We start from the raw sequence: 15,134 nt of genomic DNA, 5'->3' as shown, positions 1-15,134 counted from the left end.
CCCATGTGAACCTCATGAGGCTCAACAAGGTCAAGAACAAGGTCCTGCACCTGGGCTGGGACAAACCCTGGTATCAATAAAGGCTGGGGGATGAAGGGATTGAGAGCAGCCCTGTAGAGAACAACTTGGGGGTACTGGTGGATGAAAGATTGGACATGAGCCGACTATGTGCACTTGCAGCCCAGAAGGCCAATCATATCCTGAGCTGCACCAAAAGGAACATGGCCAGCAGGTCAAGGGAGGTGATTCTGCCCCTCTGCTCCACTCAGATCCCACCTGGAGTCCTGCACCCAGCTCTGAAACCCTCAGCACAGGAAAGACATAGACCTGTTGGAGAGAAGCCAGAGGAAGCTACAAAAATGATCAGAGGGCTGGAACAGCTCTGCTGTGAGGACAGGCTGAGAGTTGGGGTTGCTGAGCCTGGAGAAGAGAAGGTTCCAGGAAGACCTTATTGTGGCCTTTCCATACTTAAATTTGGCCTATAAGAGAGATGGGGACAGACTTTTTAGCAGGGCCTGTAGCAATAGAACAAGGGGTGATGGTTTAAAACTACATCGGGGAGATTCAGGCTAGGCATGAGGAAGAAATTATTTAAAATGAGCGTGGTGAAACACTGGCCCAGGTTGACCAGAGACAGGGCTCTGAGCAACCTGATCTAGTTGAAGATGTCCCTGCTCATTGCAGGGGGTTGGACTAGATGAGCTCCTCCAACCCAAACTATTCTATGATTCTGTGTGAGCATCTGGGAGCAATAAGCTCTTTAGCTAGAAGAGTTTCTATACCCTCATTTCCTTCCATTATTTTCAATATAGCACACTACAAAGAAAATTTCCAAGGGCCAAGCCTTCTCTGTAACATCTGTTCTACAAACAAGCTGCCATTACAAATAAAAAGAGATTTTAGAGGGGTCTGTCAAAAATTGAAACAGAAAATTCCTTAACTACTACTGTTTTATCACTTAATTTTAAATGGATTAAGTGTAAGTGCTCTGAAAAATGTATTCCCTGAGCACATAGATCATAGGAGCCGAATCTTTCTCTGTACAGTTTTCCTTTTTTGTTCTTTAGTCTTCCAAAACTTGACTGTAAGAAAGAAAAATAACCTCTCCTCCTTTTTATTTTTATTTCAATTACTCCAAGAGACTACAGCCTTGTTTTGTCAGCATTCCTCTCTCTGCTTATGTGCTTTTCAAGCTGCTACACTCCAAGAGACAGCACTGTAGTTCAAAAAAGCAATTTAATAAAAAATGTCTTTATTTACAATTTGTAAACATCAAACCAATTGTTTGTGGATAAGAACAAACAGACAATAGCAGCTTCTTAGACACTTATATTAACTTGCAAGCATGGTATTTAGGATTGCTGACTACTCATCCTGTGCATTCACGCTTCACTTTTCAATATCTATGGAGTTTTTCATCTTCATCCGTATCACCAGTACCTGCTCCCTTAAATTTTCAGAATACTTTCTGTATCAACAAGGTTGCCAAGTTTTTGTGTTGACTTTGATATATTTCCCTCCTCCCTGTGACCCCTGAGACTTCTGCCAGCGGAGACAATCCACCTGGGATTTCCTGACCGAGGGCAGCTGCCCTGCAGTCATTGCCAGCACCGGCAGGTAGTTCCACCAAGGCCACCAGACACCCAGAGTACGGGGCACCAAGCACATGCAGCTCAGTTACACAGTGCATGTGAGTGAGACCAGCGGAGCCAGGCTTTGCCAACTTACTGCCAACACCAGAGCCAGCAATCACGTGTGAGAACGAACACTAAAAATAGCTGCTGCTTAGATATTTATAGTAACTTGGAAGAATAGCAAGACCATTCCAGGATCCAAGATGTCCTCATGTCTGGTACTACTTCCCTCTGCAACAATGAGCAGGACTTGCTAAGATCTCTTCTGTATGGAAGAGATACAATCAACATTTGGAACTTTTACTTTGTGTGGCAAGAAGAGAGGAGTATTATGGTCTTGAGTTTTGTCCCAGAAAACACAAAACATGAACATAGTGAACTCAGAACCCCATAAAGAAAACTGAATTATGCTTGAAAGCAACAGAAAACCATATTGCTGAGTCACCTATAGTTCAGAAACTCTGGTCCATAACATCGTAGCCTGAATTGATTTATTTTTTTTTTTTTGTACAGGGCAAAACAAGACACAGGGAATAACATTAAGATTATATTCTCCTGCACTTATGCCAAGCCTAACTGTTGAACAGCCTTTTACAATGCCCACAATAAACACAGCCTCACAGACAGCACAGATGTTTTTTCCATACATCTTAGAGGCTATGAATAAGTAATTATTTCTGCTATAGTAAAGTTATACATATAACACCAGCCCATGCCAACTGAGCAGTTTGTTGGGTTTTTTTGTTGGTTTTTTTTTTTTTTTCTGAGAGCAATCAAGGTTTGACTACCTACATCTGTTCTCCCCTAGCCTCCCATACTTCTGTCTACTACTACTTTGTAGAACAGAGCTGTGAGAAATCTGGATTTTGGTTCTCTCATCACAAGATCTTAACTACAATTGAGACCTCTAAAAAGTAAGACATCAACATTTTATAGCAAGTAGGTATGTCTGCTAGATTCTCAAAACCTGAACAGCTTTTGACAACTACTTTTCACTTTTGCGGTGAACTGTTGTCTGGCTGGAAGAATAAAAAACACTGGTCCAATGACCAATTATGCACACAAACTCTTACTGTTCACTGAATCCGGCGCAAAGCAGATTACAGTCAGACTTTTCTTTTCATGGAAGAAAGCTTCCCATAGTTCCCTCCACTTAGAAAGAAACAACTTTTATTCTTACATTTTCACATTTGGATACTCTGCCGCTCACCCAGTGGTGATACAATTCTCTTCTACTCTGTATGGCAGGAGCTGTTGATATCCTCAGGCTTGAGCTAAACAGATGCTCTGCCCTAGTTTCCAACATTGTGAGATAGCACTGGCATAAAACCATCAGTTTTAAGTCAAATCACCAAGTAGGCTCATATTTGAACTGGAAAGCCTGGAGCAAGTGTATGTGGCAACAGGACAAGCCACAGCTTGTTGACACTGATTCACATCTCACTGAGACTCTCCACTGACTCCGGCACTTGCTGGCCCAGCCCTTAATCCTATAGTAATCCCATCCTGCAAAGAATGTTCTAGATGCTCTGAAGGTTAACTATTAAACTACTGAGATATTAACAAAATATTTGTATAGCAAATTTCACACTGGCCTCCCTGAATATACTCTTTAACCTTGATTACAGCTGTTAGCTTATCACTGGAAGCTAAAAGAGGAAAAAAAGTTTAAAGCAGGGAATTTTTAAAACTGCTGTCACCCACCCACCAGCTTCTCTTGCCCCATGTTTGCCCTGCCTTTATGTGCCTCTTAGCTTTGGTGCTGCCACCCATTCAACATACCCTACTAAAGCACAGCAACTTCAGAGTAACAGATTTTGCCTCTTTTCTTACAAAGCATTAAGGAGATTCTGAGCCACTGAATTCCTTAAAAATCATAGCGAATAAGAGAGGAAGGAGAAGGAAGGAAATCAGTTTAGCAAATATCTTTGAAGTCAAAAAGAAATGAAAAAGTGAGCTTACGAAGCAAACAAGGTGTTTCACAGAAGAGACCCACACACAAGCAGGAAGAGTATCCACCAAATACTCCATTAGAAAGCAAAGACGTTGAAAATAACATGAGCTCTTCAAGAAACTAAAACTATTTGAAAAGAGAAACTAATAATATACATTCTACAGAAGCACAGTTGGAAGATATATTGCATTTTAGGAGGAAGTGTGTTGCTAACCAGAAAATAATTAAGAACAGGTCCATTTTCTTCAAGTGCAATCCTCCCCTTGAAGCTTACTTATGTCCTGTACTAACTACTGCATTTGAAATAGGAGTGTTTACATGTATTTGCTTGTTCCAAAAGCACAGAGACCTCTGTGAACGCCATCTTTTAAACCTGGCTCCCATATCCGATGCAGGAAGAAACTGAGGAAATTGTCAAATAGCTGTATCTGCCTGTGAGCCAGGACAACTTGTGCCATTCACTCCAGCTGCTGCTGAAGCAGTGCCCTGTATGGGCTCCTGGCACAAAGATGCTCCAGTGCAACCAGCACTGCCCAAAGCAGCACATTCAGCAGGACGAGTCAACTTCCATCAATAGGGCTTCATTTGGTCCAACTGCAACACAGCTGGAAGCACACTTTTCAGGAGAGAAACACTCAGCAGGATGACAAAGGTTAGGAATATTAAAATGCTGAATCTTGCCACGGTCTCCACAGTGCATAACCTGTCATTACCGGAGGCAACATTCAGTCTTCACAAAGGCTTACAATGAGTACTATTACTCAGCATAAAAGCAAATGGTCATCTTTATTTAGCAGGATTTTAAAACAGATGAAATGCCTTGTCACAAAGCAGAAAGAATACACAGGAAAATTCTACTAAAGAACTTGTGAACAATTTCCAGATACTTTGTATAGTTGTTGAAATAACTTAGTGTGGGCCTGTCAGGCATGGATTTCTTGCCCCACTTTGGACTAACTTGCATTCAGAATTAAGAAAATATCCACAAACATTCTCAAGGAAATATTCAGAGAGACGAGTTGGCTCTGAAACTCTCAATATTTCACCAAGTATCAGATCAGCAGGGTGCCAATTCTAGCCTACCTTTGGCTTCTTCAGATATAAGAAGAAAGCTAGAATGCCCATTCTGAAAGTTTCACTGAGCAATAGTATTTTGAAAATTCTCTGCCTTTTCAGCATTGGCTTGGACATCAAATTCTTGTGCATTTCTTAGCAAGTGCAAAACATCTAAAGGTTGCTCTTCTAAAGCACCTCCCCTCACCTTACCTGACAGTCCTTCCTCTACTCTTCCAGCAGCTGCAAACAAAAGGGTCCTTCTGTAACAGCTCCCTATTCTCTTCTGCAGCACTATGATGCCTAAGAGCCTGCCTACTTCTTTGATGTCTAGTATTTTATTTACCTGAAAATAATTCAATGATCTTTTTCTGTAAAAAGTTACTTCATACCTGTCAGAAAGAAACTACTGACTGAACTTTGCAGAGAACCTAAGCTTCACAAACAGTTGCAGGATGAGCTTTCAAAAAACTACCTGGGTTACAGGCTTTTGAAACACCCCTCAGATTTGCTCAGCCTACGGGAGGGAATTCTCTATTTTCCTTCCATTACCAAGTCATCCAAGTCTGGATATTCGTAACCCACAGATCCAGCAAGTTTGTCCTAGCTGTCTAGCAGATGTCATAAGTCATTTTAATGCTGGCATGTCAGGTTTTGGTGTTATTCATTAAGGAGAGCCACAAGCTCTATTGATTCAGGTAGACAGTATTTCAATGGTTTATATTTAACATTTTCTATTAAACCACAATGAGTAGAAATTAAATTTTAAAAGGCTACACTTTTCTGTTGAAGTGTATCTACTAGAGACAATACACCAGCCACACTGAGGTACACTAAACTACCAAACAATCTCTTCAACTAATTCAAGAATACTCTTGATTTTGAGGAAGTGCCATGCAATTCTTAAACAATTAGACAATTACCTTCATACAGACTAAAATCTGATGATAAGGATGAAAGTTGAACACAGAACAGAATGGGCCAGAAGATGGCAAGAGTACAATATGAAGCAAGAGATGAGCCTCAGTTTCCAGAACATACCAATTGCCCACCCAGGAAAAACTACCTTCCACAACAGAAGCCACAGAGAGTGTCTACACCATCTCAAACACAGACTTGGGCAGATTGGTTTTATTCTTTAGCATGTATCTGGAAGACTGAAGGTACTTCATGCTTCCATACTTGTGTGAAAAATTTTGAGACCTGTAGTGTAAACAATAAAAGTGAATCTGAAAATAATAATTAATTGCAGAAATGCCAACAGTGCTGAAGAAAGCGTTTCAAAGTCTTAAGTCAAATGGTAAAGTTAGAATATACAATGGACTCTGTGAAAGTTCTGTCTTAATTCACCGTGGCATAATCAGGTGTTGCAGCTCTAAACTGTATGAAGGATGACACATCACCAGATTTATTGTAACACTGATGGAACAAGATAAAGCTGAAATTTTCTATTCTGTTTTACTTACACTGCCTTACGTTTAAGCTGCCTCTTTAAAAAAAAAATATGCAAAATTTGTTAGGTTTAACTTCTGTGATTCTGTTTGCCTAGATAAGTCACATTTTTAAGTGGTGGCTTTTGGCACTATGCCAGACACCACGACTAAGTAAATCCTTATTACACAGATCATTGACCTGAATCTACTGATACTTTTACAGACTTGTCTGTCAATCCAGCTGTCTTGCAAGCTCATTAAGTCCCGAACATGAAGCATACAAATTTCAGCTGAGAAAAAAAGTCACATAGCTTTCAAAGTGGCCATTTAAAAACTTCTACCATTTCCTTTCCTCAAAAACAATGAAAAGCTATTTCTGTTTCTTTGAGACTTGATACCAAAAGCAAAATCAAAACTATGTTCCTTTAAGGTGGGGGAAAAAACTGCACATACAAAAGGCAACTTAACCAACTGACTCCTACTTCTTAAACACATTAAAACAACTAATTTGTGAAATTGTTTGGTTTTTAAAAACTGTTTCAAGTTTTTCCCTGTTGCATTTCAATTTTTAACTAGACTTTTAAGCCAGATTTAAATAACTGTAAGCCTTATATTACAACATTATGAACACATTACCTGTAACATAATAACTGTTACTATAAAGATGTTCTCACAATGGTATTGCTAAATAAAAATCACCACACTGATTTTTATGCAGCTATGACACCACTAGGTTTGCCACTTGTCAAGAGATTTATGATGTTTAAATAGATATCCCCTTCATGAAGTTGAGCCTCAGAAAACTTAACTTGCAGGTTTCATGAACCCATCTTATATTCTGTATGTATTAGAGAAACTATGATTTAAAAAAAGATGGAGTTAAGGGGTTTGATTGTAGATTTTTTTTTTTTTTAAATCAGATGACAGATCTGGATTACCAGCTCTCCGTGCAGTTTGACATCCACAGCTGCATCAGGATGTAGCAGTACACACCTCAGAGTTGTTCCTTCTATTAATGGAAAAGCAGAAACTATGCTTAGTTGGAGAGGGTGTTTGTTTTAAATACTCTTTTTTGAGGAAGAGGCTTGCTTCAGCAGCTCAAAAAGCCTGTAAACACGGACTAAATACAAAACTTCCTGGGTCAAACTTTGTTTTGTATCTCGGAAGCAAAATAACACAAAATCCAGCCCAACAAAGTGGCAAGCCCAGAAGTCATAAGGGTTAGCAGGACATGACTAGAGCAACAAAACAATGGAAAGGATGGACTTCAAGATAATTTATTATTCCTACCTTCCAAATACTTAGAGACTTTCTCCATTTGAACTGCCATATGGTAGAGAATAAACAGAAAGATGCAATGTTTAGCTTTAAAATCATTTACAGATATCAAGCCCAAAAAAATCTGGAGTTGTGGTTATTAGTAGTATAAAGGAAGTTACTTGTCCGAACCTGAGGTTAGGTCAGATCCTCTGTTCTTTTTATCTTCCACTATTTCATAGAACGGGCCTATTACTTGTAGTAATTCTTCAACTTTGTCCGTCATTGGCATACTCTCAAGAATCTGTACAAGTCCAAAATACGGAGCATCTTATGAAACAGCATTTCAATGATACATTCAACTCATTTTAGAAACTGCTGGTCATTGTAAAACTCAGTAACATTCTAATACATCACTTAACATGTTACTCTCATATTTTCTTCTTTTTTATTAAAGGTAAAAAATATAAAACTGATTTACCAAACAAGAATCTTAATTGGCTGTATTAAATTTTTTTTAAGTGAAGAGAAGGGAGAGCTCATGCATTTGCCACCACAGAAGGACAGCCTCAGCACAGCATCAGTAGACCTTAGAATCCATTATTTCAACAATTTCAAACTAAACCAACTCAAAGTTCAACAGGCTGCTGTTATCTGACGCAATTTATTTTATAGACAAGTCTCCCCACTGAGAAAATGAAATCGAAATACTTGTTTTCTTAGAGGATTCTTCATATTTGTCAAACTCTGCCCTCTCCAGCGGAACGTAAGGACCAGATCAGAAGTGCCCTACTGGTTCCATCTAAACCCAAACAACAAAACGGACAGAATACAGCAAAACTGGGACAGTACAAACCCAAAAAGAGCAGCAAACTAGAACCAGATTCTGCTCTTGAAGTCATTTGGAGCTCTATCTTTGAACAAATTTTATTGATTTTAAATTACAAACCAAATACCTTTGGTCATATGATAGAAACACAAAATCTTAAGTCTAAAATAGATTAAACAGAAGAGATTTAATGATTGAATATTATTTTAAAAGCATGCGATATTATTTTCCCATTCTAGTTTAAGTCATTTCAGCCAATATTAATGCTGACAGCTTTGTTCTTCCTTCATCCTCTTCTTTTTTATCATTTTTCAGAAGAGGTAATAAATACATGAAGACTCAGGTAGAAGCAAGCTAACAGCTACACTTTACCTCCTCCCCAAGAAGTGCAGCAAGAAAGCAACAGATGAAGGTGCAAGTTGCCACAGAACATGCTGCTCAAAGGCACCAAGCACGTCACTAAGCAGCAGAAGCAAAAGCTACAGCATTACTGCACAAAGTAGGAGCTCCAGGCAGGCCAACAGGTAACAAGTCAACACTTGGAAATCTATCAAGGACACCAAGAAACAACAATCCTGTCAAACTGCAGTTTCATTGCCACTTCTGATCTATTCAGCATATATAATCCATTCTTTATTTGTTAGAGAGAAATGCTCAGTGCTCAGAAAACAGAGCTGAGTATGAAACAAAGACAGGGCAGTTTTGTGATTTTTTCTTCATTATTTTTCTTTCAATGCTATTGACGCTAAACAATAAACCTATTCTAGAATAACACTTGTATCTGCTATGTATTTACTTCTATAGTCTGCACTGTAAACTCTCATATGTGCATGTTTATGATGTCTGCACATAACTGTTCTTCACCTATTCTAAACAGACCTCAGTATACTGTCTGCAACTTGGAGTAATTCTTAGAATCTTACCACACAGTTTGTTAGAGTTTTTAATTGCCAGCCAGAAAAGAGAAAATACTTCCACAAACAAAGTATATTGCTTACTTATATAGCCACTAAGCATAATACGCAAACTTAAAATTTGAAAGTGGAAAATAAGTTATTATGTATCCTGAATTATTGTTTTCTTCGGATGCCAAACAATTAATATAGGAAGACTGGTTTGAAATTAGAAACATCATATAGTGCTAACATTTATTCTAAGATATCAGTTATTTCTAATATAACAAAGCAATATATCTGAAGTATAAACTAGTTTAAAGTGAATTGCAACATAAAATTTCAGAAATGCTACTTGGAAGATAAATTAACCTTAAACAACATGCACCTGAGCTAGGATTCATCTTAGTTAAGACTAAGATGGGTTTGGTAATTTCCTACAAGCATCTCAAAACCTCATCCAGACACACTCCTCAACAGCTGCGATTTTCAAGGCCACCATATGAAGAGGGGAAAAAAACCAAACAAGTTTACAGTGAAAGTATCTTGTGACAGGGTCATAAACACAGCATGCAAATGGCAGGGACATACCCCAGGTGGCAGGGGCAAAACACAGTTCTGTGACACCAATATACAGGTGTTTTTTGACCCCTTAGACATGGTTACCTGTGCAACAGCAGAATGCCCACAGTAACACCACAAGGATTAGTGCAGTATATGCTGATAGAACAACCCCATGGATTCATTTGAAATGCACTTCCATTGCCATTTCAAGTAGAATCAATCAGGTTGGAAAAGCTGAAGCTGGTATTTCAAATCTAAGAGCTGAAACAGTGCCATAGCAGGGTAAACAGATTCCCCAGTTTCAAAGCCGAGCAAGGCAAGAAGGGATTTGCTCTCCAATCCCTACATGTAATCTGGACAGCAGCATAACATTTGCACTTCATTTGGGCCAAGTAGACTTCCTCAGAGGAGGCTTACTAGGGTTTCTTTAGAACAAACATTGCAGTTTCATTTACTTTTAGTGTCCTGGACAAACCAATTACTGCATTAAAAAAAAAAAAGTAGTACTCTACTGAAGTACTAACACATTTTGCATCCAAGATTGGAAACAAAGAACTAAATCTTGCAGTACACATTTAAAAGTAATTATTAAAATTTAGTAGGATTTTTGACCAAATTAATAATATTTGGCTTCCTGTGTTTTCTGAAGTTGTTTATTTTCCATTTTAAAGCAGATACAGTAATACCAGCAGGATCTAAATTAACAAAATTACAGATAGGAAAAAGAACAGTAGTCAGACTCAAGCTCCTTAGCGAGTAAGAGTTTTTGTTGTATTCATCACTAAACATGTAAAAAGTTTAATATCAAGATAGCAGCCTAGGAGAAAAGCAAGTATATTTGGAGTAGAACTTATGTTTTCCCTCCTTGATGTTAATCTCATTATAACAATACATTATTTACTGTCAATCTGGATTAAAGTATAATTGTAATCTTTAAACTGAAAAGGCCACCTAGTAGAGCTTCAGTGAAAAGGATTAGTTAATATAACACAAGCAACTTTAATTCTGAATGTTTACTTTAGTTAATGCAGCAACTCTTGCTTAATATAGTAACTACAGTGGTTTACAAGTTACACATCTATTCCACAAAAGACAGACTTAATTACTCAATTCTAACTGACTGCAACTGCAACATGCAAGAAATATTTTCATGACAAGTACAGAAAATACAGGTTGCTTAGTTCTTCCTGAAAAATCAATTATTAAGTTTACCTATTTGATTACACTCCTGTCTCCAGTCATGAGAGTGAGACTCTTGCTCCTGAAGTCCTCCTGGAAGGTTGTTTTTTTTCCCTTTTCAATATAAGATCACTTACTTCTCTCAACTCTGAGAACTGAGACAGTTTGCAGTAAATCTGCCTTTCTCTATCGTACTTTTAAGTTCCACTGTTTTCCCAACCTTCCCCTTTACTATTATTTAAATAATCCACCTTCTTTAGCTCTGCCATTTAAGCATATCAGCTAGAGCTCTCATGTTTCTCTGAAAACAACCCAAATTCTATAGCTTTGGAAAGAACCACATAATTTTATTCTCCCCACAGGCCAAACGGCATAGTAGAGAAATGTAACAGTTTACATAAGGAATAACTCATTTGGAGCTTTGACAGCAGTAGTCAACAAGAACCTCCTTGTGTTCCCCAATTTATTTCTGGAATGTTTGTTCTAGAGGACCCCTCCACTCATTAGTAAACTTACCTTTTTCATTTCTTCAACATAGGCTATCATGGCTTCTTCTTTGGACATGTCTCCCAATGCACTCCAAGCATCCCTAGGAAAGAAAGCCACATACATCTTCAGTATCTTCAAGGCCTACTGCATTTTTTCACCCTGGCCTTAAGTAGGTCAGTTACATAATGCCCCAGGTTTCTGTGATACAAGTAAAACGCAACAACAATTCACAACTATTTTCCTGTTTGAAGTCCAAATATATAATTCGCTAGGATAATCACACAGTGGTATATCAACAAAGAAGCAACAAGCTGAACAGGCCGGAGGCTGAAGAGTTCCCCACTGACCAGCTACGATCTTGTACCTGTTAAGTTGTTAACAAGCCCAAATAAGAGACACAAACATTTCCCCTTTAACAAGGATTGTGGGTTTTTTTTAAGACCCTCTACTGCAGAAAAAGAACAGGCACAGACACTTCAGCCAGCACCTGCAAACAGTTGTCAGCAAGTTAGAACTGGCTACAAGAAGAATCTGTCCTTTTAGAGTTTAGCAATTGGGGAAGGACAGATCAGCCTAGCAGGCAAGTAGTTTAATCATCAGCCCCAGTTATCACAGCAGCTACTTATGACCTAAAAACAAAAAAAATCTCCCCCCCTCCAACTAAGAAAACTCCAATCAAATGTATAAGTATTGCACAAGGAATCTGTCACAACACAGACTGGAATAAAACATTTCCTTACTCAGGTTTGCACATGATTTGACACTGTCCCTTCCCCTTGACAGAGTATTTGTCCCACCTAGAGCAAAACCCTAAGGTTGGTGGCTCAGATTCACCTACAACCAACCAGGTGAGTGGAAGCCTACTGCCCTAGTCCTCTGCAAGGACACCCCTTCCACCCTGACTTGGGGGAGACTGGGGAGGGAGGAAAAACAAACAAAAAGTCAAGGAATAATTTAACAGATCCCAAGAAGACAATAATACTTGTTCTTCAGGACAAATCATTATTAAAATAAGCAAAGCATTCATATGGATTTTCAAATAGATCTTAGTAATGTGGTGAATCACAAGTCTTCCTAACACAAGGAAAACACAGACAGTGGGAAGCTCTGTCACTGAGCAGACAAACCAGAAAGGCACGTAAACCAGATCTCTCCCCAAGAGCTGGAAGCTATATCAACGACTGTCAATAAGCACTTATTTACTTCAGGCTCACATCATCCATGAGAACTTGAGAAGGAAGAATTCCAGACACGTCCACATCACTAATTCTGCAGAGCACCTACAATTCCATTCTACAACACAGGATAAACACTGCAGAGGTACCATGATGGTACTTGCCCAAGAAAAACCTGCCCACCTGCAGAATCTGAAGGATTTCACCTGCAATTCTGAGAAGTTACAAATTATCTGAGCTAGAAAGCTGGAACAGAAGACAGAAAACAAATTCCAGCATCAAAGGTTGTGAATGTTCCTTTTTTTACAAGAGAAATAAATTCATTAAACTTTTTCTTCAAGTGCCACTCTTCTAAAGATCTTCACTCCAAACATACAAATCCAAAATAAAACAAAACAACAACTCATTAAAAGTTACCATTTATATCTACCAATTGGATCCCAAAATCCAGGTCGTGGAATGTTACAGGGTCCTTGAGTTGCTTGCTTATAAAAGCTATAGAACTTGAGCATCATTTCATTCGTTGGCTGGAATGAACCTATTGAAAGCATTTTAAAATACAATTAAATTGTAATCATTAACAAGTATTTTACAAGTTCGGTATTTCTGTGAAAAAAACAGCCTGTAGTTTGTTACAGCCTGATTCACAGCAGTACAATTTAAGTCAGCGGAGAACATCGTCACTTTATCTACCATGAACCAGCACCATTGACAACATTTACTTTACAAACAGCAAGTTTCAGATTGAGTTTAAGGGACTTCACTGTTTCAAAGGTCAGACTCCACAATTCCAATTAAAAAAAAAGTAACATAAAGGTCCTTTCCAATCCCCAACATTCTGTGAAAGCAAGAATCCTTTCACTCAGTTTAAACGGATAGTTTCAGTTCCCAGTAAACAAAATATCTTGCAAGTCACTATGCCCAAAACACAGCTTTCCACATTGATTTTGTTTACTTTGGGTATTTGACAGCACTTTCAATAACAGTTTCACTTTTTCTCTTCTATCTTGTGAAACACAATTCTGTAGAGGTAAGAAATGTAAATACAGAACTGTAACAGCTGGCAGGGAAGGTTCATAGCCAATCCATTAAATCAAACACTTTGATGTTCAGTTCTAGTCACTAGGAAAAGTTTACTGTGACCTTTATGTTAGCATCTCAACAAACTCAGTTTTACTACACTGGAATGAATTATATCTGTAATAACCAACATTTTTTTCTTACTCTTATCAAAATACAGGTCTGATATTTTTTTTTCTTCTGTTAAGTCTCTCAGCAGCGGGAACTCATGTCAACAGCTCTGAAGCCGCCAAAGCGCTTCCAGGATTTCGGGGAGGCCGAGGCCCTTCCCCGGCGCGCCCCGCAGCGCGGCCGGGGGTGCTGACCGGCCCCTCCTCCCGGCGCCTGAGGGAGGACCTTCTGTCGTGGCCCTGAAGCCCCCGAACCGCCGTTTCTCCAGGCGAGGAGGTGGCATCACTAAGACCGCGGTTTCCAAGCAGTTGTCCAGCTTTCGCCTGCTGCCGGGCACCCAGCCCGGGGCGGCCCTGCTGCCCCGGCCCGCTACGCCGCCGCCCATGCCTGGGGCCGCTCGCCCCGGAGGCAGTCGCAGGCAAGAACCCTCGTCACCCCTGGGCCTGCCCACCCCGCAGGTGCCGGCCAAGCAGCCAGGCCCCGGCCGATGCCTCTGGCCTTCCCCTCGCCGCGCCCCAGGCCGCACTCACCATTTTTGGGCAGGCTCTGGATCACCTTCACGGCCGCCTCGAACCTGGTGGCGTGCACGGAGCCGGTCTCCGCCATGTCCCCGTCCCGTCCCCGCACCGCCCGCCGCCTCCTGCTCGGCCACCGGGCCCCGTCAGGCGCGGCGGGTTCAACTCAGCCTCCCTCGTCGCGGCGCCTGCAGCCGACTGCACGGGAGAGGGGCTGAGACGCGCTGGGCCACCCGCAGCCACCCCCGGCGGCAGCAGGGCGGGGTGCCCGGCCCCCGGGGTGCCCAGCCCCTGCCGCGCCCGGCGGCGGCCGCCGCCGCCGCCGCCTCGATCCCCCAGCCCTCCAGCACAGCCCGCCCAGCACCTCGGACCGGCCTCACGCCACAGTCCAAGCGTGGCCCGCAATATCCCCCGCCCAGCCGGCAGCCCACCTCTGCTCCAGCTTCAGGCGCCCATGTTGTCTCTCACAGCGGCGCCCGTCCCGCCCCTCACCCCGCCCTGGGGCCGCCAGGAGCACGCCGGGAAACGGAGTCCGCCCGCCGCGCCCCTCGGCCGCCTTGCCAGGCCCTCACAGGTGTCAGCGCTCAGCGCCTTCTCCTCCTCCTCCCCCTGCTGCGAGGGGTAGGAAATAGCGGCCATGCGACAGCGCCGTTCGCCACAAGCGTGTCTGAGCTGAGGGCGAGGAGGAACCGCTGGGCCGGCCTGTCCCTTCAGATCTCCCAGCGCTGCTCTGGGTGGCCAGTTCAGTCCTTGCTTGGGCCTGAGAAGCTGCTGAAGTGCAGATCCCGGGGAGTTTGTCCCGTGTACTGAGGAAATGGTTCTCTCCTTTTTTCTTTCTGCCTCCTCGTTTTTTATTTCTCTCTGCTTTCCTCGTCTCTTTATATTTCTCTTCCCTGCTTGTTTTGCTACAATTGCAGGATAATGAAGATTTCAGAACATGCCAAATTCTGCCTGTTTTATGGACCTTG

The 15,134-nt window shown here is 41.2% G+C and overlaps 1 protein-coding gene across 2 annotated transcripts in view; it reads right to left on the bottom strand.

The window, feature by feature from the left end:
* ACBD5 (acyl-CoA binding domain containing 5) overlaps positions 1-14,659 on the bottom strand; it is a 30,298-nt gene extending 15,639 nt beyond the window's left edge. Inside the window, exons 1-6 of one of the 2 annotated variants that reach the window (XM_065830930.2) lie at positions 14,598-14,659; positions 14,182-14,364; positions 12,878-12,998; positions 11,313-11,385; positions 7,524-7,635; positions 7,365-7,397 (exon numbers count right to left, since the gene is read on the bottom strand). In XM_065830930.2, coding sequence (XP_065687002.1) covers positions 7,365-7,397; positions 7,524-7,635; positions 11,313-11,385; positions 12,878-12,998; positions 14,182-14,257 — 415 coding nt within the window. In that variant the 5' untranslated portion in view covers positions 14,258-14,364; positions 14,598-14,659. The remainder of the gene's footprint in view (positions 1-7,364; positions 7,398-7,523; positions 7,636-11,312; positions 11,386-12,877; positions 12,999-14,181; positions 14,365-14,597) is intronic. The other variant, XM_065830933.2, reaches the window with a different exon arrangement.
* Positions 14,660-15,134: the final 475 nt, after the last annotated feature.

This window comes from Patagioenas fasciata, chromosome 2, assembly GCF_037038585.1.
Source record: "Patagioenas fasciata isolate bPatFas1 chromosome 2, bPatFas1.hap1, whole genome shotgun sequence".
NCBI lineage: Eukaryota > Metazoa > Chordata > Aves > Columbiformes > Columbidae > Patagioenas > Patagioenas fasciata.
Note: the sequence above shows the minus strand (reverse complement) of the source record. Positions and strands in the feature narration are given on the sequence as shown.